Source organism: Garra rufa, chromosome 19 (genome assembly GCF_049309525.1).
Source record: "Garra rufa chromosome 19, GarRuf1.0, whole genome shotgun sequence".
In the NCBI taxonomy this organism is placed as follows: Eukaryota; Metazoa; Chordata; class Actinopteri; order Cypriniformes; family Cyprinidae; genus Garra; species Garra rufa.
In genome coordinates, this window is record NC_133379.1 from 18,238,571 (window position 1) to 18,264,787 (window position 26,217).

The 26,217-nt window shown below is 36.6% G+C and overlaps 1 protein-coding gene across 3 annotated transcripts in view; it reads left to right on the forward strand.

The window, feature by feature from the left end:
* cxxc5a (CXXC finger protein 5a) overlaps positions 1–25,164 on the forward strand; it is a 32,824-nt gene extending 7,660 nt beyond the window's left edge. For 2 of the 3 annotated variants that reach the window (XM_073824784.1, XM_073824785.1), the window contains exons 2-3: positions 6,380–7,416; positions 23,790–25,164. In XM_073824784.1, coding sequence (XP_073680885.1) covers positions 6,601–7,416; positions 23,790–23,834 — 861 coding nt within the window. In that variant the 5' untranslated portion in view covers positions 6,380–6,600 and the 3' untranslated portion in view covers positions 23,835–25,164. The remainder of the gene's footprint in view (positions 1–6,379; positions 7,417–23,789) is intronic. The other variant, XM_073824786.1, reaches the window with a different exon arrangement.
* The last annotated feature ends 1,053 nt before the right edge of the window (positions 25,165–26,217 follow it).

Consider the following 26,217-nt stretch of genomic DNA (forward strand, 5'->3'; position numbering starts at 1 on the left):
TGTTTATTTAGAGCGTGTACATTTTTTTTAAACCTTTGGCACACAAGTCATTTTTGTTTTGTTTATTTATTTATTACATAGGCATATATAATTTTCTTTCTATTTGTTTGTCAAATGCAAAATTACCATTTTGTGCATCCCTATTTCTATTTCTGTGGTCCCAGCTGCTTTGAAATATAATTTGTTGTTCCAAAATGTATCCTCAGGACTGTACATAAGGCATCTTGAATTCAGTGTGGACAGAGAAATTGCTGGTAGTGGTCATTGAAACAGCATAGCTAGTAAATCCTGATGGATTTATATATTCTAAAATGCACAGCAATTATATGTGGCAAAGTAAAAATACTGTCAAAGAGGAATGAATGAAATGAAAGTTTTGCAATAACAACAATTCGCCTTAATTTTAAAAATCTTGACATAATTAGACAAAAATGTTGGAAGAGCATGAAGTTCTCGCGGTTGACGGAATGTGGGAGTCACACATTTGTAGATGAATAGGTTGATGAAACCAGAGGGTCAGAGGAAACATGATTTTTGAGTCCTCGGTGAAGACTGTGACACAGGTGCAGAGAAGCTGGAAGATAGTTTAACTTAAAGGTGGATCTGATGTTGAAGAGGTTACAATGATTGACAGGAGCCGATGTGGAGGCAGCGACAGACAAATTCACTTATTTCAGCTTTTACGAGACCTCTGCAAACACAGGTCATATGTTACAGGAACAGATGGAGACAACTACAAACAAACTACGGAGAACTGACAATGCTTAGTAACCATCACACACTGTGTTTGTATTTTATTTGCTTGGAGATCAATGGGAGCGTATTACCGCAGATAGCATCCGGTTCACTGGGAAGCTGTGCGACCGAATTTACTCCTAACGGAAAAAAAACTTCTCAAAACAGGAGGAAGCAAATCGATTCATTTATGTCCAGTGGGCTTATTTGCTAAGTCATTTTGTGGGCCCATTTCCATCACCCTAATGGTTACTTTGGGAACAGTAATTAAGCAAGTAGTGCTAACATTGAGCCACCTGTCCCTTGCCTTTTTCTTACCCCGTCTGACTGCCCACTCTGCCTTTTTCTTACACATTTTGTGTTTGACTGAGTATCATGAGTGTTACATAAAAGTTTAAGGTTGGTGAGATGCTTTTGGAAAGACTATCCTATGCTCATCAAGGCTGCATATATTTGACACAGTAAAAACTGTAATATTTTGAGATATAATGAATTTTAAATATCTGTTTCTATTTAAAACGTAATTTATTTCTGATGGCAAAGCTACATTTTTAGCAGAAGTGTCCTTCAGAAATCATTCTAATATGCTGATTTGCTGCTCAAGAAACATGTCTTGTTCTTATTAATGTTGAAAACAGCCATGCTGCTTAAAGGAGTAGTTCACTTTCAGAACAAAAATGTACAGATAATGTACTCACCCCCTTGTCATCCGAGATGTTCATGTCTTTCTTTCTTCAGTCGTAAAGAAACTATGTTTTTTGAGGAAAACGTTTCAGGATTTCTCTCCATATAATGGACTTCTATGGTGCCCCTGAGTTTGAACTTCCAAAATGCAGTTTAAATGCAGCTTCAAAGGGCTCTATCCCAGCCAAGGAAGAAGGGTCTTATCTAGTGAAACGATTGGTTATTTTCTAAAAACATTCACAATTTATATACTTTTTCATCTCTACAGAGAGTACACACAGAGCTAGACAAGAGTATTTGGGCTTAAAAAGTATAGAAATTGTCCTTTTTTTTTTTAAATAACCGAACGTTTTGCTAGATAAGCCCTTCTTTCCTCGGCTGTGATCATTTAGAGCCATTTGAAACTACATTTTGAAAGTTCAAACTCGGGGGCACCATACAAGTCCACTATATGGAGAGAAATCCTGAAATGTTTTCCTCATAAAACATAATTTCCTTACGACTGAAGAAAGAAAGACATGAACATCTTGGATGACAAGGGGGTGAGTACTTGATCTGTACATTTTCGTTCTGAAAGTGAACTACTCCTTTAATATTTTGGTGAAAAACATGTTTCAATCAATCAATTGAATGCATCCTTGTCTTGGATTACAGCGTATCATAACCTGAATTTCAAAAACAAAACCATAACACAGATAAGAGTGTATATCATGGGGATGGACTGCGACACGCTGCTAGGATAACGTTTGGTGTGTGGTGGTGTGTGGCCAACTGTTGGCTTGGTGCAGCAACCATAAGAGTGGAACGGATTTGAGATGTGCCATATTGCCATTCCAAGCCAGGATAAAAGAGAAACCACGGGCTGTCCATGGCAAGCTAGCATGGTCCGTTAGAGACATGTTTTTCTCCTTAGCTTTGGATGGGAAGTGAGTCATTGCTGCTAATACTGAATGAAAACGCCGCTATGTAATTTCAGCACTTTTGGGACGTGAAGGTCGGGTGCTTCCACGGTCCCAGCAAGAGATGTGTGCGGCGGGGAAGGTTTGGCAGGCGTGAGGTAAAGCAGCCTGGTGCAGTGTGGCCCCTGGTTTGGGAAGGAGAAAGAGCGAGCAAGCGAGGGAGCGAAAGAGAAAAAGAGGCTGGCTGTGGTCCGCTGGCGCCACAGACCCCTGAGCTGGGGAGAATGCGGGGGCTGCGCTCCTGCCTTTGAAGCTTTACCTCCCACTAATTCTGGCCTTCCAATTTCCACACACTGCGTAGATCCCCTCCACCACCCCCTATCCTCTCCTCTCTCCCTCCCTGTCCCTTTGTTTCCCTTATAAGGACTGGCCCGGCCATTTCCTCAGCTTTTCTCAGTGGGGTTGTGTGTGTGGGTGTTTGTGGATGTCTCTGTTGTGGACGGGGGGCAGCCAATAAAAAACAAGAGTTGAGTTTTTGGCATTGAGATTCTGTCATGAGGTAAAATTCTGTGTCCGGTCGTTCGGCGGCGTTCTGTCATGTCTCATATTTCACGGCGTGACTGACAGCGGGTCTCTTTGGATTATGTTACGAAACAGCCGCCTTTTCAAGTTTGCTAATGTGACTTAAACACCATTTCTGAGAGATTTTAAACATTCTAGCAGATAAAGTGTTAATGAATTACGTTGTGCCATCTTAAACTACTGTTAATATTTTTGAATTATTCTGGGATAAAACACTGTAGGATATAATTAGGCCCTTGGGGAGGTAACAGGGTTGACAGTTTTACTGTTTTCTTTTTCTTTTCTTTTTTTTTTTTTGACATTACACTTGCACTTAGGTCATGAAACTACATATGTGCTTCTTAGAAATAGAACTTCATTTTGATAATTATACAGATAATCACTTATCAGTTATAAGCAAAACAACATGATAACATGTTTGACATTTTAAGATTCATTTTAAGTGCCTTCTCTCGAAAGCACAATAATAGACCAGAGGAGACATTAAATGTCCTTGGAAAGTTCACTTCTTGAAAATATGATCTCAGTATAATAACATTTTTTAGATTCGGGAAGTCATTAGTTTAAAGGGATGGTTCGGAGTAGAATTGACTTCATTGCTATGCACTCCGAAGCCCATGTAAATACCCCATCCGAAGTTTTTTTTACCTTAGTCGAACATTTATGAAGATATTAGAGTTTTTCGAATTGCTTGTTAAAGGAGTGAATGATGTATACATGTAATACATGTAATGTATCTCGTAAATTGCACCACTAAACGTGCAAGTAATCTTACCAAACTTGTACAGTAGTGTAAATAGGTTATGTACTCACAAAACGCTGCATAGGAACATTTGTAAGTCCACCATGAGTGTTTTAAAATCACGTTTTAGCGGATCCCTATTAGTCTCAAAAACTACAAATGGCGACACGTCGACGTCACTTCCCCGGTTTGAAAAAAGCACGTAAAAGTCCTCCTACAAGTTGACATGCACACAGATGTAGTAGGAGGACTTTTACGTGCTTTTTTCAAACCAGGGAAGCGACGTCGACTTGTAGTTTCTGAGACTAGTAGTTCTCGGGTAAAACGTGTTTTTAAAACACTCATGGTGGACTTACAAATGTTCTGATGCAGCGTTTTGTGAGTACATAACCTATTTACACTACTGTACAAGTTTGGTAAGATTACTTGCACGTTTAGTGGTGCAATTTACGAGATACATTACATGTACCATTCACTCCTTTGACAAGCAATTCGAAAAACTCTAATATCTTCATAAATGTTCGACTAAGGTAAAAAAAAACTTTGGATGGGGTATTTACATGGGCTTCGGAGTGCATAGCAATGAAGTCAATTCTACTCCGAACCATCCCTTTAAACACAAACAATGATGCTAACAGGGCTGATATATAACTTGGGTTCTAAAACTAAAATCTAAATACTGATTTCAAACAAAATAGCTTTTATTTTCATATACACTACTGCTCAAAAGTTTGGGATTTTTAAAGATGTCTCTTATGCTTATTAAGGCTGCATTTATTTCACCAAAAATACAGTGGAAAACACTAATATTGCAGCATGTTATTACAATATAAAATAATGTTTTATTTTATTTTAATATACTTCAAAATATAATTTATTCCTGTGATGCAAAGCTGAATTTTCATCAGCTGTTACTCCAGTATTAAGCGTCACATGATCCTTCAGAAATCATTCTAATATGCTGATTTATTATTAGAATTAAAACAGCATTTATTCAAAATATAAATCTTTTCTAACAATGTAAATCTATGCTATCACTTTTTATTAATTTAACACATTCTTGGTGAATAAAAGTATTAATTTCTTTAAAAAGTATCACAGGTTCTAAAAAAATAATAAGCAGCACAACTGTTTTCAACATTGATAATAAATCAGAATATAAGAATGATTTTTGAAGAATCATGTGACACTGAAGGCTGGAGTAATGATGCTGAGAATTCTACAGATATAAATTAAATTTTAATGTATAGAAATATGCATAAACATTGTTTTACATCATAATAATATTTCACAATATTACTTTTTCTGTATCTGATCAAAAGAAAACAGCCTTGATGAGCATAAGAAACTTCTTTAAAAAATCTTACTGATCCCAAACTTTTGAGTGGTAGTGTATGTTGGTAACACTTTACAATAAGGTTAACATTAGTTAACTACATTAGTTAACATGAACTAAAAATGAACAATACTTACAGCATTTATTAATTATGCATTATTAAAATCACAAGTTGTGTTTGTTAACATTAGTTAAGGCACGTTGAACTAACATGAACAACTGTGTTTTTATTAACTAACATTAACTAAAATTAATAAACAGCGTAATATATGTGTTGTTCATTGTTCATTCATGTTAGTTAATACATTAACTAATGTTAACAAATGACACCTTATTGCAAAGTGTTACCATTTTGTTTGTATTTTTTTCAAGTTCTGGATATTTGCTAATATGAAGTGGTGGCATAAAACAAAAAATAGTCTGAAGTCAGCTGATGAAATCATTTAGGAACACAAATGGTGCATGTTTTGCAGAATTCCTACTTTACATCTTTATATCAAGCACAGCAGCTCTATGATTATAGATTATCAAGGGTATCAAGGTAGCATTCAGATTCAAAATAAAGAAGCAATGAAATGTTTCAAACATATACCTATGGGAGAGGAATGCCCTGCACCCTTCAGAGTACTTACTTCATGTGCTCTGCCCTTCAAAGTGAGTAGTACATAGTTCTGTTTCAAAGAGATTTTTTTCTGTAGTCTCACTGTTACTGCAGTGAATAAATGAATGAAATAACGGACAGGTGATCGGGTTTAAGCCTCCACAGGTGACATCACACGTTTAAGAGGGATGTGATTGATTTTATTCAGAAGGACATCACTGATGTTTGACTTGTACTTGCTTGAGACGTATTGATTGATTCACAGTAAAACTGATGTTATTAATTTTTTTCTGATACACACATCTTGATAAAGAAAAGTTAATTGGTTCCTTCAGTCAAGCTTACTATACAGTATGTTATATGATCTGCTTTACCTTGAGTGAAGCGACTCTCGTTTTTTACACAAACAAGTTGTGCTTTTCTGAAAAGTAAACCAATTTGCTGTGGAAAATTACTAATTGTGAAATAATGTTTTCATGGATGATTTTTGCCATTTTTTGTTATTCAAGGTTCTTTCTGTCACAGCGTCTGGCTGTGCTACTGTTCACGTCCGTCTCGTTTTTTGCTTTACTCCTTCTACATAGGGTTTGAAGATAAATGTACATATTGATTTCTCAGGCACAGTAGGGGCATCGGTACAGCACTCAATAAAATGTTGGAGCCATGCGAAAGAAAGGCCCAAATCGGCGCTCACTGTTCTCAGTCGCTGCTTTTTTGTTGTCAAGGTCTCTTTTAAGCATCAGAACGCTTTCAACATCTTTCCGTCTCTCTCTCTTTCTCTTTCTGTCTTTGTGTCTTAGTTTACAGGTTGCCGGAAAGATGTGGATGAGGGCTAAAGTCTAGAACCGAGGGCATCGGGGTCTGCCTGCCACTGGCCGGCCATTTCGCCCGTTAAGGGGAGGCTCCACCCTCACCTGGGTACTGAGCGGATTGCGAGCGCTGCCTGGCTCCTCCCTCGCCAGCCCCCGTCCCCTCCCCAACCCCGCCCCCCCCTCCCACGCTCACACCCCGGGGCTGGACCATGTCTGGCGGACAGCCGGAGGGCAGCCGGACACCCAAGGCCCAGGACCAGGACACGGACCAGGACCAGGACAAGCGCAGTTGTGGGGAGGACAGCCCCGTTATCGAACGCCGCAACCGGAGCGGCATCATCAGCGAGCCCCTCAGCAAGAGTCTGAAGAGGTCTCGCACCCTTTCGCAGTACACCGCCGCATGCCCCCAAACTGCCAACGGACTGAAACACAACGGCCAGGCCAAGAGCCACGCGGCCAAGCCCCAGCCCGCCCAGCAGCAGCCGCAGCAGCCTTCCGCCTCGGCCTTGGTGCCGAGCAAGCTGGACCGAACCCTGGAGCAGGTGTTGGAGGGACAGAACGGCCTGTTGCACTTTGCCCAGGCAGCTGCGCTGCTTAAGCGGGCGGGCATGGAGCACATGTTGCTGCCAGGGGGAATGGGCGTGGGCGGGGGCGAGGTGGGGACAGTCGACCTGGAAGGGGCGTCGGTGGCCGACACAGTGGGGGGTCACACAGACTTCCCGTACGGCGTGGGTGGCGGCTTCCCCTTCAACCCGGGGCTGTTCATCATGACGCCGGCCGGAGTCTTCCTCGCCGACAGCGCGCTGCACATGGCCGGCTTGACGGAGTACCCCGTGCAAAGCGAGCTGGCCTCCGCCATCAGCTCCGGGAAGAAGAAACGGAAACGCTGTGGGATGTGCCCACCTTGCCGGCGCAGGATTAACTGCGAGCAGTGCAGCAGTTGCCGGAACCGCAAGACGGGCCACCAGATCTGCAAGTTCCGCAAGTGCGAGGAGCTCAAGAAGAAACCGTCTGCTGCACTGGAGGTAAACGATACTGAGACTCTGTGACCTTTCTTACATTCGTTCACTTGCATTTGTTCGCTAATGTTACAGAGGGAGTGTTTTGTGGCCAGAAAGTGTTGCTTCTAATATGGGTGAACTTTGTACACGGTGGCGGTGTCTGCTGAGGGTTAGGCTGGGAGATGAGGCTTTGGGGTGACAGGTGGCACTGACAGTAGCGGGGGAGGGAGATACGGCCAGACATGCACCATGGGGTTTGTTCTAATCTGCCCCCCACTGCGGCATCACGTCACTCTTCCCACATTCTGCCTCCCTGACACTACTAGGACACTCCTCAGAGACATGACGCCCTCCGGTATGGCCGCTTTTATAGGTCCCTGCATTCATTAGTTTGGTTTTACAGAGCGATGCGGTTTGAGAGATACTGCTTTTGTTAAGATCAAGAATCGTATCGAGATGGTTTCATCAACCGGTGGTATGTTTAAGGATGTAGCGGTGGGCATGATCTGGACGTATATGTGTATCTGTTTTTGTGTTTTTATGTACAACGTAATCCATCTGGCCACAGGGCTGTCATCTGGAGCACCAGGTGTCAGTGACGAATGGCCCACCCCTCCTCTCTCTCATCAGTGGGGGCTCATGGTCCTACAAACTTCTTGCTAAGGTCAACCTGAGTTGTCAACCTGGATTGTGTTTTTTTAAAGACACCATTAAATCAGAATTAACCCCATTTATTTAATGCACATCCCTGGTTTTATTGTAAATGATCAATGCAGAGGAAACAATTTGAACAGTTTACAATAAGGTTCAGTTTGTCAGTGTTATTTAATGCATTTGGTAATGAACTAACAATGAACAACACTTTTACAGCACTTAATAATCTAGTTTAATGTTAAAGGAGACATTCACTTCCAGAACAAAAATTTACAGATAATGTACTCACCCCCTTGTCATCCAAGATGTTCATGTCTTTCTTTCCTCAGTCGTAAAGAAATTATGTTTTTTGAGGAAAACATTTCAGGATTTTTCTCCATATAGTGGACTTCTATGGTGCCCTAAGTTTGAACTTTCAAAATGTAGTTTAAATGTGGCTTCAAATGCAGTAAATGATTCCAGCCGAGGAAGAAGGGTCTTATCTAGCGAAACAATCGGTTATTTTTTTTTTTTTTTATTATTACAAATTATATACTTTTTAACTTCAAACGCTCATCTTGTCTTGCTCTGCCTGAACTCTATTTTTTCCGGTTCAAGACATTTAGGTTATGTTGAAAAACTCCCATCTTACTTCCTCCCTCAACTTAAAAAATCTTTTCAAAGTCCTCCTACATCGCTGCAGAAGTATGCAATCCAGTGTTTGCAAAGTGAACATGCAAAGAAGATCAAACACTTAACAAAAAAGGTAAAACAGTGAAGTAGAACGATTTTGAAGTTGATCGAGAAAATGAGAAAGGAGTTTTTTTTTTTTTTTTTTAAATACCCCAACTGTTTTGAACCGGAAAAAAACAACAAAAAAAACATAATTTCTTTACGACTGAAGAAAGAAAGACATGAACATCTTGGATGACAAGGGGGTGATTACATTATCTGTACATTTTTGTTCTGGAAGTGAACTTCTCATTTAATTCATGAATATATTATTGTTCAATTTTATTGTTTGTTTATGTTAAAAATGCATTAGTACATTTAGAAAAGTACATTAACCTAGATTATTAAATGCTGTAGAAGTATTTTTGATTGCTAGTTCATATTAGCTATTGCGTTAATTAATATTAACTCACTGAACCTCATTGTGAAGGTTTTCATGTTTGTAATCATACTTTTTATTCAAAACTCAATAATTTGCTCTTTCACATAGTTTAGTGGATAATGTAATCCAATCGCCAAATACACTACTGTTCAAAAGTTTGGAGTAAAAGTTTGTTATATTTTACAAAAGAAGCCTTTTATGTATAGATTCAACAAAACTGTGCTAAACTAGAATTTATTTCAGCATCATTACTCCAGTCTTCAGTGACACATGATTATTTATCCATGTTAAAGTTGTGCTACTTAATCTTTTTTTGTGAAAACCTTTGTGTGGAATAATTTTTTTCATTTTTTCAATGACTAAAAAATTCAAAAGAAATCTTTAGGGCCATTAAAAAAATAAATAAACATTTTTACTTCTGTCACTTCTGACTTTAAAGAAAAAAAACTTACCACCACAAACTTTTAAATGGTAGTGTATAACAGTTTTATTACATTACATTTGCATTATAAAATATATTCAAATCGAAGAGTTCTGTAATAATATTTCACAGTATTACTGTTTTTACTTCATTTTGATCAGTCTTGATGACCAGAAGAGAGAAAAAAAACAAACAAAGCAATTCTGATGTAGATAAACATTCTGAAAAGGTCATATATTGTACATTCTGAAATATATCAGTAGTTTCAATTTAATTGGTAGAGTTTGACATGAATTGATCTGTTGTGACTCTAGCTCCTCTAAAAGAACTTAGACAGTGTATGCTTGCACTGTCTGGTTGAAAGAAAAAAATACAGTTACAATCTGTTCATTTGTGTCTCCAGTTATATTTTTCCCCTCTTTACGTTCATGTTTGACGTTTCTGTGCCTAATATGCATTAGGCTCTTTTAGTTAAAAAAGGGACAAATGATTAAATTAGTTTGAAGGGATTCATGCTCCCTTTCAGCTGACATCTGCTATATACAGAGGAATTTTAGATTTGTCCATTTGATGTCTCCCACACAAATAAAACCTTAAAATAAATTGTTTTTTTGTTGTTTTGTTTGCTGATTACAACCTCATTTAAGCACGATCCGTAAGAATAATAATGGTAGGGTGATGCTGTGTCGCTAACGTTTCAGTCATTAAAAATGGTCGGATAATTCCACGCCACGTCTGCTCCCCCAGCTGTCCAGTCAGTGTGGAGTCAAACAAGGTCACGTCTGATGGCGTCTCAGGGAGCCCCTGTGATTAAAATGTGTCTAAAACATAAAGCACTGCCGGTTTATGGTTTCTTAAATAGATGTTAATTTGAGCGCCTATCATGATGGGAATAGTTTTGCACTAAGCGTCTGAGATGTGCTGCACCTGCTGTTTTATTGCTGCTAGACCGAGTAACAGTGCTGTGTAAACCAAATAGAACACAACATATCAATTCATATTTCTTTTTTGAAATTGAATTTGTGAATACAAGGTAAATTGCTAGATGTTGCATGTTGTTGGCAACAGATTAATGCCATGTTAAAATCTGATTGTTTAGGTTTTGTAGATTAGGTCATCAAGTTGTTAATTACAAGATGTTGTGCTAAAAATAACCCAACACTGGAACCTTTTGGCTAGTTTTGTTTTCTTGATAAATAGAAAAGGGTGTACACGTATTTATTGTTTGCAATGTTTTGTACACTTTTGTACACATAACCACCTCAAAACATACTGAAGAATCTAAAAATATGGATTCTAGTTAGCTAGTGTGATGCTTTTGATGGTATTAGCACTGTTTTTAACATATTTTTTTTTACTTTTTACTAAATTGAGTTGAGTTGGCAATTGAGTTGACGTTTACACTTCTGCATACCCAGCAAAAAGATTCTGGTCTGGTTAAGTATGTTGTGTTTTGTATGCTGGTGAACTGGTGACCCCACCAGACTTGTTAACTAATTTAACCAGAAGATTTAACTGATCAGTCAGTTTCATGCAGTCTGACTCTCACAAGTACATTTTTGCCATTTTAACTGGTTAGAATGTCATAATCTTTTTCATAGTGATGAGATGCTATCTGTCAGCAAGGAGGTCTTAACTAACTTTACCAGAAACACTAACCTTGTCAGATGGCTTTATCCAGGCTGACCAGTTTGACGAGTAAGATTCTTGTAGTTTAGACCTCTTATCGTTTCATCGACATTAATTACACAATGCAATCAATGTATTATAATAGGAGTCTTAACTAGCTTAACCAGCAAGACTAACTTGGTCACCCAGCTTCATGCAGGCTGACCAGTTTCACCCATACAGTTTTGACATTTAGACTACTTAGCATCTCATTAGAGCATGAAATCATATCCATCAGGATGGATTTTTTTAACCAACTTAACTAACAAGGCTAACTTGGTCAACCAGCATCATGCAGATTAATTTGGTTATTAAAGTTTTGCTGTTTAGACAACTCATCTTATTATTACTCTTAATTACAACATGGAATCTTATCTGTCAGAATGGGATTATTAACTAACTTAACCAGCATGACTAACCAGACCCATGTAGGCCAATCAGTTTTACCAGTAACATGTTGATGTTTAGACTGCTCAACATCTTATCAGCATTAATTAAAACATGAAATCATATCCATCAGCATGGAATTCTTCACCACCTTAACCAGCAAGACTAACATGGTCACCCAGAATCATGTTTCACTAGTAATGTTTTGCTATTTAGCTTAACATCTCCTCGACATTAATTAGAACATGGAATCCTATCCCTACATGATTTTAAATTAGCTTAATCCCAAACACTATTTTGGCCCACCAGCTTCATGCTGACTGATTAGTTTGACCAGTAAGGTTTTGCTGTTTAGACCTCTTATCATCTCATCAACATCAACTACAAAAGGGAATCAATCTATTACCATGGGAGTCTTAACTAACTTAACCAACAGGACTAACTTGGTTAACCAGCTTCATGCAGACTGACTTTCACAAAAATAGTTTTGCCCTTTTAAATGGTTAGAATTTCATGATCTTGTTCATTGTGATGAGATGCTATGTAGTACCATGGGAGTAGTAACTAACTTAACCAACAAGACTAACTTGGTCAACCGGTTTCTAGCAGACTGACTTTCACAAGTGCAGTTTTGCTGTTTAGACCTCTTCTCATCAACATAAATTACAAAATGTAATGAACATATTATCATGGGAGTCACAACTAGCCTAACTAACAAGACTAACTTGGTCAACCAACTTAATGCAGACTGACCAGTTTTACCAGTAAAGTTTGGTCAATTAGACCACTTATCATCTCATCAACATTAATTGCAAAATGGAATAAATCTATTACTATGAGAGTCTTAACTAACTTAACCAACAAGACTAACTTGGTTAACCAGCTTCATGCAGACTGACCAGTTTCACTAGTAATGTTTTGTTATTTAGGCTGCTTAATATCTCATCAACAAAATTAGAACATGGAATTACACCCAAAAACATGGGATTTTTAACTAGCTTAACTAACAAGACTATTTTGGTCCACCAGCTTCATGCAGACTGATTAGTTTGACTAGTAACATTTTGCTGTTTAGACCCTTTATCATCTCATCAATATTAATTACAAAATGGAATCAATCTACTACCATGGGAGTCTTAACTAGCTTAACTAGCAAGACAAACTTGGTCAACCAGCTTTCTGCAGGCTGACCAGTTTCACCAGTAAAGTCAATTAGACCACTTATCAGCATTAATTAGAACATAAATCATATCCATCAGCATGGATTTCTTCACAACCATAACCAGCAAGTCCAACTTGGTCAGCATCATGTAGGCTGACCACTTTCACTAGTAAAGGTTTGCTATTTAGACCACATAATATCACTAGTAATGTTTTGTGATTCTTAACTAACCTAACCTAATCTTAACTAAGCAGCATTAACTTGGCCAACTAGCAGGCTGACTGGTATCACTAATATCACCAGTAATGTTTTGTGATTTAGACTGCTTATTATGTCATTATTATTCATTAGAACATGGAGTCCTATCTACAAGCATGGGATTCTTAACTAACCTAACCAGCAGGACTAACTTGGCCAACTAGCAGGCTGACTGGTATCTCTAATATCACTAGTAATGTTTTGTGATTTAGACTGCTTATTATGTCATTATTATTAATTAGAACATAAAGTCCTATCTACAAATTTGGGATTTTTAACTAACCTAACCAGCAAGACTAATTGTACTAACTAGCAGGCTGACTGGTATCATTAATATCACTAGTAATCTTTGGCGATTTAGACTGCTTATTTTCTCATTATTATTATTTAGAACATTGAGTCCTATCTACAAGCTTATGATTCTTAACTAACTTAACCAGCAAGACTAACCTGACCAACTAGCAGGCTGACTGGTATCACTAATGTTACTAGTAATATTTTGTGATTTAGACAGCTTATTATCTCATTATTATTAATTAGAACATAAAGTCCTATCTACAAGTTTGGGATTCTTAACTAACCTAACCAGCAGGACTAATTTGGGCCAACTAGCAGGCTGACTGGTATCACTAATATCACCAGTAATGTTTTGTGATTTAGACTGCTTATTTGTCATTATTATTAATTAGAACATGGAGTCCTATCTACAGGCTTGTGATTTTTAACTAACCTAACCAGCAAGACTAACCTGACCAACTAGCAGGCTGACTGGTATCACTAATATCACCAGCAATGTTTTGTGATTTAGAGTGCTTATTATATCATTAGAGTTAATTAGAACATGGAGTCCTATCTACAGGCTTGTGATTCTTAACTAACCTAACCAGCAAGACTAACCTGACCAACTAGCAGGCTGACTGGTATCACTAATGTTACTAGTAATATTTTGTGATTTAGACTGCTTATTATCTCATTATTATTAATTAGAACATAAAGTCCTATCTACAAGTTTGGGATTCTTAACTAACCTAACCAGCAAGACTAACCTGACCAACTAGTAGGCTGACTGGTATCACTAATGTTACTAGTAATATTTTGTGATTTAGACAGCTTATTATCTCATTATTATTAATTAGAACATAAAGTCCTATCTACAAGTTTGGGATTCTTAACTAACCTAACCAGCAGGACTAATTTGGGCCAACTAGCAGGCTGACTGGTATCACTAATATCACCAGTAATGTTTTGTGATTTAGACTGCTTATTTTGTCATTATTATTAATTAGAACATGGAGTCCTATCTACAGGCTTGTGATTTTTAACTAACCTAACCAGCAAGACTAACCTGACCAACTAGCAGGCTGACTGGTATCACTAATATCACCAGCAATGTTTTGTGATTTAGAGTGCTTATTATATCATTAGAGTTAATTAGAACATGGAGTCCTATCTACAGGCTTGTGATTCTTAACTAACCTAACCAGCAAGACTAACCTGACCAACTAGCAGGCTGACTGGTATCACTAATGTTACTAGTAATATTTTGTGATTTAGACTGCTTATTATCTCATTATTATTAATTAGAACATAAAGTCCTATCTACAAGTTTGGGATTCTTAACTAACCTAACCAGCAAGACTAACCTGACCAACTAGTAGGCTGACTAGTATCACTAATATCACTAGCAATGTTTTGTGATTTAGACTGGTTATTATCTCATCATTAATAATAATTATAACATGGAGTCCTATCTACAAGATTGTAGTATCACTAATAGCACTAGTAATGTTTTGTGATCTAGACTGCTTATTGTGTCATTATTATAAATAGAACATGGAGCCCTATCTACAAGCATGGGATTCTTAACTAACCTAACCAGCAGGACTAACTTGGCTAATTAGCAGGCTGACTGGTATCACTAATATCAATAGTAATGTTTTGTGATTTAGACTGCTTATTTTCTCATTATTATTTTTTAAATCATTGAGTCCTATCTACAAGTTTGGGATTCTTAACTAACCTAACCAGCATGACTAATCGGGCCAACTAGCAGGCTGACTGATATCACTAATATCACTAGTAATGTTTTGTGATTTAGACTGCTTATTATCTCATCATTAATAATAATTAGAACATGGAGTCCTATCTACAAGCTTGGGATTCTTAACTAACCTAACCAGAAGACTAACCTGGCCAATTAGGAGGCTGACTTTCCAAGTTAGTCCTGCTGGTTAGGTTAGTTAAGAATCACAAGCTTGTAGATATGACTCCATGTTCTAATTAATAATAATGCGATAATAAGCAGTTTAAATCACAAAAATATTACTAGTAACATTAGTGACGCCAGTCAGCCTGCTAGTTGGCCAGGTTAGTCTTGCTGGTTAGGTTAATTAAGACTCACAAGCTTGTAGATAGGACTCCATGTTCTAATTATTATTAATGATGAGATAATAAGAAGTCTAAATCACATATATATTATCTCATTATTATTAATTAGAACATGGAGTCCTATCAAAAAGCATGGAATTTTTAACTAGCTTAACCATCAAGACTAACTTGGTCTGCCAGCTTCTTGCAGTCTGACCTATCCTTCACATTTTTGCAGGGTTATCCTGTAGCCTGCACTTGCACTGAACTTCTATTGAAGTTTGTGTTTGACAGTTGTATTGTATTAGTGTGTATATGGTAAAGTAACGTTGTGTGTATATATGTATGTGTGTGTGTGTGTGTGTGTGTGTGTGTGTGTGTGTGTGTGTGTGTTTAAGAGAGAGGGTACAGGCAGGGAGTGATCTTGCAGTACTGGGTGTTTTGCAGCTTTCACGGTGCATTGCTGGCATCTCAGAGAGAGCCATAAAAACAGAGGGGAGAGTGAGGGGGGAGGTAGCGTGCAGATCGTCAAGGCCTTTGCCACCTCACACCTCACTGACTGGAGATGTTGGAAATTATTTTAGGAAGCTTGCATCTGAATGGAAATAAAAGAAGCACGGGAGAATTGAGAGCGTGAGCTTCGCCGGACCGACTCTCACATTCACCCCAAGATCTTAGAGCTCTGCTTACATGTGGCTGCATGACTGCTAGTACATTTATTTTAGCTGTGTTAATGCATGTGAACGGCTTTGCTTGTTAGCATTTGTTAGCATAAGTATCTGTGAAGACATTGCAAGAAACTGTTGATTTACATTTTGTTCTTATGTCAAATATTTTGTGTCTTAAAAAATATGTATTATATATGTTGTAAGTGTTTATATATAAATTTATATATAAACATTTTCTTCTTAAGCCAGACTAAGCTGGTTTACTGGTCTTATCTGGTCAAGCTAGTCTCTTTTACTAGTTTCAGATGGGTTTTGCTTATTATGTTATGGTTAGGATATGGTATATATGATTATAGCTGTGTATAAAACCAATATAAGTCTATGCAATGTCTCCATTTAGATAGCTAAGCAAATGTGTGTGTGTGTGTGTGTGTGTGTGTGTGTGTGTGTGTGTGTGTGTGTGTGTGTGTGTGTGTGTGTGTGTGTGTGTCTCATGACAGTCGCATTAGGAAGTGAAGGGTTGATTTGAGATGATGGTGGTATCAGTGCTCTAAAGGGGGAGAGGGTTTCTTCTTGGTATGCGCACACAGAGAGAAGCTGTCACCCTGCACCTCTATCTGACACCCCGACACACACACACACACACACACACACACACACACACACACACACACACACACACACACACACACACACACACACACACACACACTCACGCACTCACTCACGCACTCACTCACAAAGCGAAGGTACACATGACCTCAGGGCTGCATACAGCACACACATAAAGACATGCAAAGCAACAGACAGATCAGCAAAGACACTTCCTGAAAAACGGTTCAAAACGTTATAGCACAGTATGAGAAATTCAGTTTATGACATTATGGATCACAGTATAATTGTTTTCGCATGCTATTCAAGCAAAAAATGTTGAACACTACTGGTCTGAAGTCTGGATTTTTTTTTGTTTTGTTCATGTTTTTAGAAGAAGTCTCATGCTCACCATGGCTGCAATTATTTGATTAAAAATACAGTAAAAACTGTAATACTGTGACATATTATTACAGTTTAAATAACTGCTTTCCTTCAGAAATCATTCTAAAATGCTGATTTAGTGCTGAATTATTATCAGTTATTGTGCTCAATTATTAATGTCTTTACTGTCACTTCTGATTATGGTTTGAATGATATTTTGAGTTTATTTTGGTTTCCTCAAAAATAATAGGAAGCCAAAACTGTTTTTAACTAATGAGAAGATTTTTTGAGCAGCAAATTAGCATATTAGAAAGATTTCTGAAGAATCATGTGAGACTGAAGACGGGTGTTGAAAATGTAGCTTTGCCATCACAGGAATAAATTAAGTTTAAAAATTATATACTAGAAAGCCGTTTTTTATTGTAATAATATCTCACAATATTACTTTTTGTACTGTATTTTTGGTCAAATAAATTCAGTCTTGGTGAGCATGATATATGCACACACACTACCAGTTAAAAGTTTTAAGTAGTCTTTTCATTTCCATCAAAGTATTTGTTTTATTAAAAGGTTTATTGACTTAAATACACTACCAGTCAAAAGTTTTTGAACAGTAAGATTTTTACAGTTTTTCTAAAGTCTCTTCTGCTCATCAAGCCCACATTTATTTGATTTAACGTACAGCAAAAACAATAAAATTTTGAAATATTTTTACTATTTAAAATAACTGTTTTCTATTTGAATATATTTTAAAATGTAATTTATTCATGTGCTTTCGAAGCAGAATTTTTAGCACCATTACTCCTTTAGAAATCATTCTAATATTCTAATTTGCTGCTCAAAAACATTTATTATTATTATTATTATTATGTTGAAAACAGCTGAGTAGATTTTTTCAGGTTTCTTTGATGAATAGAAAGTTCAGAAGAACAGCATTTATCTGAAATAGAAATCTTCTGTAACATTAAAAATGTCTATATATATATATATATATATATATATATATATATATATATATATATATATATAAAGCATCCTTGCTAAATAAAAGTATTAATTTCTATCAATTCTTTACTGTACATATTGTGACTGTTACAAAAGCTTTTAATTTCAGATAAATGCTGATCTTTGGATCTTTCTATTCATCAAAGAATCCTGAAAAACTGTATTCAACTATTTTAAATATTGACAATAATAAAAAAAAAAAAATAAATAAAAAAAATAATAATAATAAATGTTTCTTGAACAGCAAATCAGCATATTAGAATGATTTCTGAAAGATCATGTGACACTGAAGACTTTAGTAATGATACTGAAAATAGCTTTGATCACAGGAATAAATTATATTTTAAAATATATTTAAATAGAAAGACGCTATTAATAGTAAATATAATATATAATATAATATAATATAATATAATATAATATAATATAATATAATATAATATAATAGTAAAAATATTTCACAATAATACTGCTTTTGCAGTATTTTGGATTAAATAAATACAAACTTAGTGAGCACAAGATAATTCTTAAAAAAACATTAAAAATCTTACTGTTCAAAAACTTTTGACTAGTAGTGTATTTGAGTCAATAAACCTTTTAATAATAATAAAAAAAACACTTAGATGGAAGTAAAAAAGATTACTTAATTTAACCTTCAATCCACAATTTTTAACTCAGGCTATCGAGCGGAAACAGTGAAACTGTGCTCTCGTCCCCATAGGTCAGTAATACAGCTCCAGTGTATCACTGACCTGTGGAAACTGAACCCTCAGCAGATTGGAGCGGTAACTTATTCATAGGAAAATCAATAAACACAGATTAAGATGGTGGATCTTTTGGTTGACACCTCGCAGGAATGATGACCTTGGAAACACCCGCTACTGAGCAGTCACCCCCTTGTCAGGGTCCAGTGTTTGTACAGATCCAGGGTTAAAGGTTGTGGGTCAGGCGTCGTAGTGGTCGCCTGTGGGCTAGGCTTCGGAAAGAGGATTGGGCGTTAGGGTCACTTCTAGTGGGTTGTGACAAGCCAAAGGTCACAACCAGTGAATTCTCAGGGGCTTGTGTTCAAGACACACCCACAGCGTTGCATTTGATTTTCACGTGCAGTTAGCAATGGGCTTGTTGCATTGGAAACTGTTGTAAAGTGGTTTGATGTTAGCATGTTGCTAAGCTACCAATATGATGCTTTGTTGTATTGCAATGTTGCATTCAATTTTGTTGTCTGACATGCTATATTCTTTATCAGTCACAATAATTCATTGTATTTGCTGTCTTTTGACAGAAATAAGAATCAAACACTCCAAAGTTTAAAAAAATGGCTTGACATTGAAAACGACAATGAAAATATGTTGTTTCATCCAAGAAATACTTGAAATACTACTGCAACCATGATTTACATCATGACATTAAACCATTAAAGTGTTCAGAGTTAACATCTGTCCAGCTGTTGTCATGGGAGCACTCTAGTTTAGCCTGTTAAGTTTGGCCCATATATTTCCATGTGTGTTTAAAACGTGTCCGTCTTAGTTTGTCTCGTTCAGGAACGCTTGAATGATATTGAGTGTGAGTGTGTGGGCTGGTGCACGTGTGATCATGTGAGCGGGGATGTGTTTGCCGCCCATGGCTTGGGCCAGTGCTGGCGAAGGTTTGGGATTCTGTGCCGCAGTAGCGTTGCGATGTTGGGGGGAAGGCACTGTGTCTTTCCAGCTATGCCTGAGCTTCAGCCCCCTTCAACCTCAACGTTGCCTCACAAGGCTTCTTGCTTTTCCTCAGCTGGCCCGGACTCAGCGCCCACCTGAGTCCTGCCGCAGACGCCAAACCGACAGACGTGCAGCACTGAAAGAACACAGAGAGAGAGAGATATAAAGAGTCCGTAGCGAGAGCAGTGTGGTGGGCGCTCGACGTGACTGCGTGGTGACTAAATAATGAATGTGGCGTATCGGGTTTCACGTGGAGCCAGGGCCATGGCCCATGGCTGGAGAGGAGGAGGGGGCAGGAAAGACAGAACAGGGAAGGAAAGGGGGAGAAGGAGGAATTAGATGAATCACACGGCCGCAGAGGAGAGTGAAAAGATGCAAAACAACCAAAGTCTGTATTTTTCTGTATTTTTGCCTGGAAACAATTTCTAAATAGAGTCTGCTTATAGTAGAATGAAATTTCGAATTTAATCACATAATTTTGTTCATTTGACGCTTCATTGCTTGTCAAATGCTTCTCCTCTGATGTATTTTCTATCGTAACAGGAAGTTTAAGCAGGAAATATTTAAGCCCGCATCCCCAATAAGCCAACAAGCTTTAGCCACGTCACATCTGTCGTAATATAATAGGCGAAGAACACTTTTGGAAATTAGCAGTATGTCGGATTTCGTAGTATTAAAAACACAGTCAGTGAATAATACTCAGTGACCTACAACTTGCATCCAAATATACATACCTACATACTATCAATTGAATGAAAAAGAGTATGTGAAATTAGTAGTATGTTGGACTTCGTAGTACTCATAAAACAGTAAGCAAATAGTACTCAGTGATTTATAACGTGCATCTGAATATGCATACTTACATACTATACATATACGAAAAAGAGTATGTGAAATTAGTAGTATGTTGGATTTCGTACTATTTATAAAACAGTAAGCGAATAGTATTCAGCGACCAACAATTTACATCCGAATATGCATACTTTAATAGTATATAGTAAGCGAAAAACAGTATGTGATATTGTAGTACGTTGGACTTCGTAGTATTTATAAAACAGCAAGCGAATAGTACTCAGTGACCTACAACTTGCATCCGAATCTGCATACTTACATTCTATATATTAGGCAGAAAAAAAGGGTATGCGAAATTAGTAGCATGTTAAACTTCATAGTGTTCATAAAACACTAAGCAAGAAGTACTCAGTGACCTATAATTTACATCAAAATATGCATACTTACATCCTATATACTGTAGTATTCATAAAATAGTACGTGAAAAGTTCTCAGTGACCTACAACTTGTGTCTAAATATATGTACATTCTTTCATACTATATAGTTGGTGAAAAAAAGTAAGTGAAATTAGTAGTATATCAGACTTTGCAGTATTTATAAAACAGTAAGTGAAAATTACTCAGTGATCTATAATATATTAAGCGAAAAACAGTATGTGGTATTGGTAGTATGTTGGACTTCGCAGTATTTATAAAAAAGTAAGTGAATAGTACTCAGTGACCTACAACTTGCTTTCAAATATGCATGCATACATATTATATATTAAGTGAAAAAGTATGTGAAATTTGTAGTGTGTTGGACTTTGTAGTATTCATAAAACAATAAGCGAATAGTACTCAGTGACCTACAACTCGCATCCGAATATACATACCTACATACTATCAAATAGATGAAAAAGTCTATGTGAAATTAGTAGTATGTTGGACTTTGTAGTATTCATAAAACAGTAAGTGAAAAGTACTCAGTGACCTACAACTCGTGTCTGAATATGCATACTTACTATAAATAGGTGAAAACGAGTACGAGGAATTAGTAGTATGTTGGACTTAATAGTATTCATAAAACAGTAAGCGAAAAGTACTCAGTGACCTACGACTTGCATCCAGATATGCATAATTTAATACTATATAGTATGCAAACAAAACTGTATGTGAAAATAAACAGTATGTTGGACTTCATAGTATTCATAAAACAGTGATTCAATAGTATTCAGTGACCTACAACTTGCATCTGAATATGCATATTTACCTAATATATATTAGGTAAAAAAAATGTGTATTGTCAAACTTCATAGTATTCATAAAACAGTAAGCGAAAAGCACTTGTGTCCGAATATGCATACTTACATACTATATAATTGGCAAAAACTGTCTATAAATTAGTAGTCAAACTTTGTAGTATTCATAAAACAGTAGCCAAAAAGTACTCAGTGACCTACAACTTACATCTGAATATGCAGCCTTTAATACTATATAGTAAGCAAAAATCGGTATGGGAAATTAGTAGTTTGTCAGACTTTGTATGGCAAAATTCATAGTATTCATAATACAGTAAGCGAAAAGTACTCAGTAATCTACAACTTGTGTCCGAATATGCATACTTACGTATTATATAGTTGGCAAAAAACAGTCTATGAATTAGTAGTGTCAAACTTTGTAGTATTTATATAAAAGTATGCCAAAAAGTACTCAGTGACCTACAACTTACATTTGAATGTTCATACTTTAATACTGAATATTAAGTGAGAAACAATATGTAAAATTAGTAGTATGTCAGATTTCATAATATTCGTAAAACAGTAAGCAAAAAGTACTTAGTGACCTACAACTTACATCCGAATGTGTATACTTTAATACTATATAGAATGTGAAAAAATTGTATGTGAAATTAGTAGTATTTTGGATGGGGGGCTGTTACCATGAAATAGTAAACAAAAAGTACTCAGTGACCTACAGTACAACTTACATCTGAACATGCATACTTTAATACTATATAGTAAGCAAAAATCTGTATGTAAAATGAGTAGTTTGTCAAACTTTGTATATGTCAAACTTCATAGTATTCATAATACAGTAAGTGGAAAGAACTTGTCCGAATATGCATACTTACATACTATATAGTTGGCAAAAAACAGTCTATGAATTAGTAGTGTCAAACTTTGTAGTATTTATAAAAACAGTAGCCAAAAAGTACTCAGTGACCTACAATGTCTGAAGAACAATATGTGAAATTGGTAGCAGATTTTATAATATTCATTAAAAAAAGTAAATGAAAAGTACATTGATGGCCTACCACACTGTAAAAAAACAATTAGTTGAGTCAAGTTAAAATAATTTGTTACATGACCGCTTTAAAATTTTAAGTTCAGTCAACTCAAAGAAAGTTTAGTCAACTTGAAATTTTAAGTTTTACTAAGTGGCAACTTAGATATTTGAGTTGATTCAATTTGCAATTTTAAGGCAGCCGGATAACAAACACAGCTGTTAAGTTTAACAAACAATTCTTTAGGTTTGGTCAACTCAAATATCTAAGTTGCCACTTAGTACCTCTTCACATTTCAAGTTGAATAAACTTATTTGAGTTGACTGAACTTAAAATTTTAAGTGTTATGTTTTTTTTTGTTTTTTACAGTGTACTTGCATCTGAATGTGTATACTTGCATACTATATAGTAGATGAAAAACACTACATGAAATTAGTAGTATGCTGACTTTGTAGTATTCTAAAAAATACACTACTATCCCATGAGGCCATGGGAGAAGATATATGATTGATGAATTCATTATGCCGGATATAGTATGTTTGGATTTTACTCATACTACAAACTTTTGTAGACCTACAATCTGGACGAATTTTTTAATGAGCACCAAGTTTGTTCCTTATCAAATGAAGTACTCATGTAAGGTAGTAAACACTTTCGGATGTACCATGTGAGGCACAGTTTGATTAATGCTATTGGCTGCAGGTAGTATTAGGATGCAGGGCATTCTTGTTCTAAAGAGAATTTGATTGGACAAAAATCTGTGTAGTGCAGGATGAGTCATCAGTATTTATGTTGTGAAAAAGAAAGACTAAGTTTGAATGCATTCAAATGAATGTCAAGATTTAAATGTACACTAGCATTTAGATAGCTTTAAAACTAACTAAAAGCCACAAAATGCAAATTTGAATCTAACACTCTACCGCACTATACTTAATGCACCCCATTTTTGTCCCCTCCCCCCATTTCTCTTTTTCTTTCTCTAAGAAGGTGATGCTGCCGACGGGCGCGGCGTTCCGGTGGTTCCAGTAGGACTGTGACCTCTGACCTCCACCCAAAGCTCTGCCATCAAGTGCAATGCCAACTCTCGCTTGGATCATCTCGGGCACCAACACTGGCTGACAAACACAAACTACGTGAAAAAAAAAAAAAGAGAGAAACACAAGACAACTATTAAAAAAAAAAAAAAAAACTTCATCACAAGATACAGAACAATAAAACAACAATACAAAAAGAATCAAACGAGTAATGGATGCACCTACTTATTCCTTGAACCAAAAATTAAACATAAATAAAAATATCTATGGCAACTTTCATTCCCTTTTATATGTTTCCATTTTGGTACCTTTTTGTCCCTTTTCCAGCAGATTTTTTCTGTGGCTTAGACATGGAACTGTTCATTGACAAACAGAAATGGCGGACTCAGTGTGGACAATCAACAAAATTTCTGTGTTTGGTGTTAATGTTGTTCACGTGTGGAAAGATACAGTACTTGTGTAGAGAATGTAAATTTTACGGCTATATTTTAAAATTAGTGGCTAATGGCAAGCACTATTGTAATTTAGGACCATTGTTCTTACTTAAAAACTGTATTTTATGATTGTTTCTTTTTTTCTTTTTAGTTTGATTTAAATTTATAGTTTAAAAAACTGATCAATGTTTGTCTTTCAAAGGAAAGTAAATATTCCAAAATCTACCAATCCAGTTTTCTGAATGAACAAATATGCATCATAAAAAAGCCCTACTCTGACGACGACATAATTGGAAGATAAAAGTCATTGTTTCTGTAGGGTTGCTACTACTGGAAGCTCCAAACTTTAAATATTTCAGTTTGTTTTACTGTACTGGCAGCCTTTTGTTATATTATGTCAGATTACATCATATCACGTCACGTAACATCGCGTCGAATCACGTTCCACGCGATGTTACGTTTTATTACGGCTCGTCACGTTAATGTTCTCAGTGTACAGGTCTGAATTTTTACGGAGCCCTCCACAGCACTTGCTCGGCTCTATCGAACGCACTGAAAAAATGAAACTTTTTTTGGTTTGTTTTGTTTTGATGACATTGCCGGTAGCTACATCTTTTAAAAAAGCAGCAATGTTTGTATTGGATTAGAACTATGGGCTGGTTTTGTGAATAAAAACAAATGCATGTATTTGTGTCGAAAATTTACAGCTCTGACGTCTGTCTATTTGCATGTTTTTTAAGAAACAGCAACAAACTTACAAAAAAAGAAAAAACACTATGGAAATGTTCGCAGAATCCTCTAGGTTGTTCCCTTTTCCATTCAAACAGTAAAATAAAAAGCAATGGGACAAAATATGTCATTTTGAGATGCGATAAAGATGTTTTATCAAGAGTCTTTGATTTCTTCATCTTCTTCTACTTGATGTCTGACACACTTTCAACGATGACAGTGAAGAACAGTGTGCTGCTGGCTCAGTCTGTGGCCCACTGATCTTAATATCTTTGCATTCCTTCGTACGGTACAGTCTGACATTTAAAGGTAAAAAACACAATTAAAAGACAATGAATTATTGATACTTAGCCAACGACTCTGACCGGCAGTCTGTGAAAGCTAATCAGTAGTAGGGTAAATGGGAAGGTAAGGCTGTTTTGGCAGGGAAAACACCTTTTGAGTTTTTTGTGCTGGAGATCACCACACAAAAGAGTACATGGGGCAGGTGCATCATTTACATGGAATTTTGTGGGTATGAAATTCAAAGATTGATGTCAACAGACCCTCATTAAGTTGAATTTAACGTCATGACATTTTCACTACTTAACTTTCAAAACTGTTTTATGGTTTTAGTCTACTTAAAGTTTTTTTCAGAAAGAAGTTTTGTCGGCTATACAATCAGTATGTTGTTATATAACCGTACAACCCACTGAACACACTCACAGCCTCGTTTTCAAACCTGTCAAAAATGAAATATGGTGCTACCCCTGACTAACGTTTACAGATATGGTCTAATTAAAAACTTATTTAGTAAGTAAAACGTACAATCTAGGCGTAGGAAATATTTTAAAAAGCATTCGGCGCTTAACCTTGTGGGCAAGTGTGTCGACATGTAGTGCCGTTACGCTACGGGCGTCCCAACTTCGAAACCCGGCTCTACGATCCCACTGCCCTCTCCCACTTCACTTCCAGTGTGCTCTACAATATCCTATCATAATAAAGGCAAGCTTTCTAAACGCAATATTTTTTTTTATACTGAAGTGCATGTTGCAAGATTAAAGGATTCGCTTCCAGAATTAAAATTTCCTGATAATCTACTCACCCCCATGTCATCCAAGATGTTCATGTCTTTCTTTCTTTCAGTTTCAAAGAAATTAAGTTTTTTGAGAAAAAACGTTCCAGGATTTTGGTAGACTTCAATGGTGGCCAATGGGTTAAAGGTCCAAACTGCAG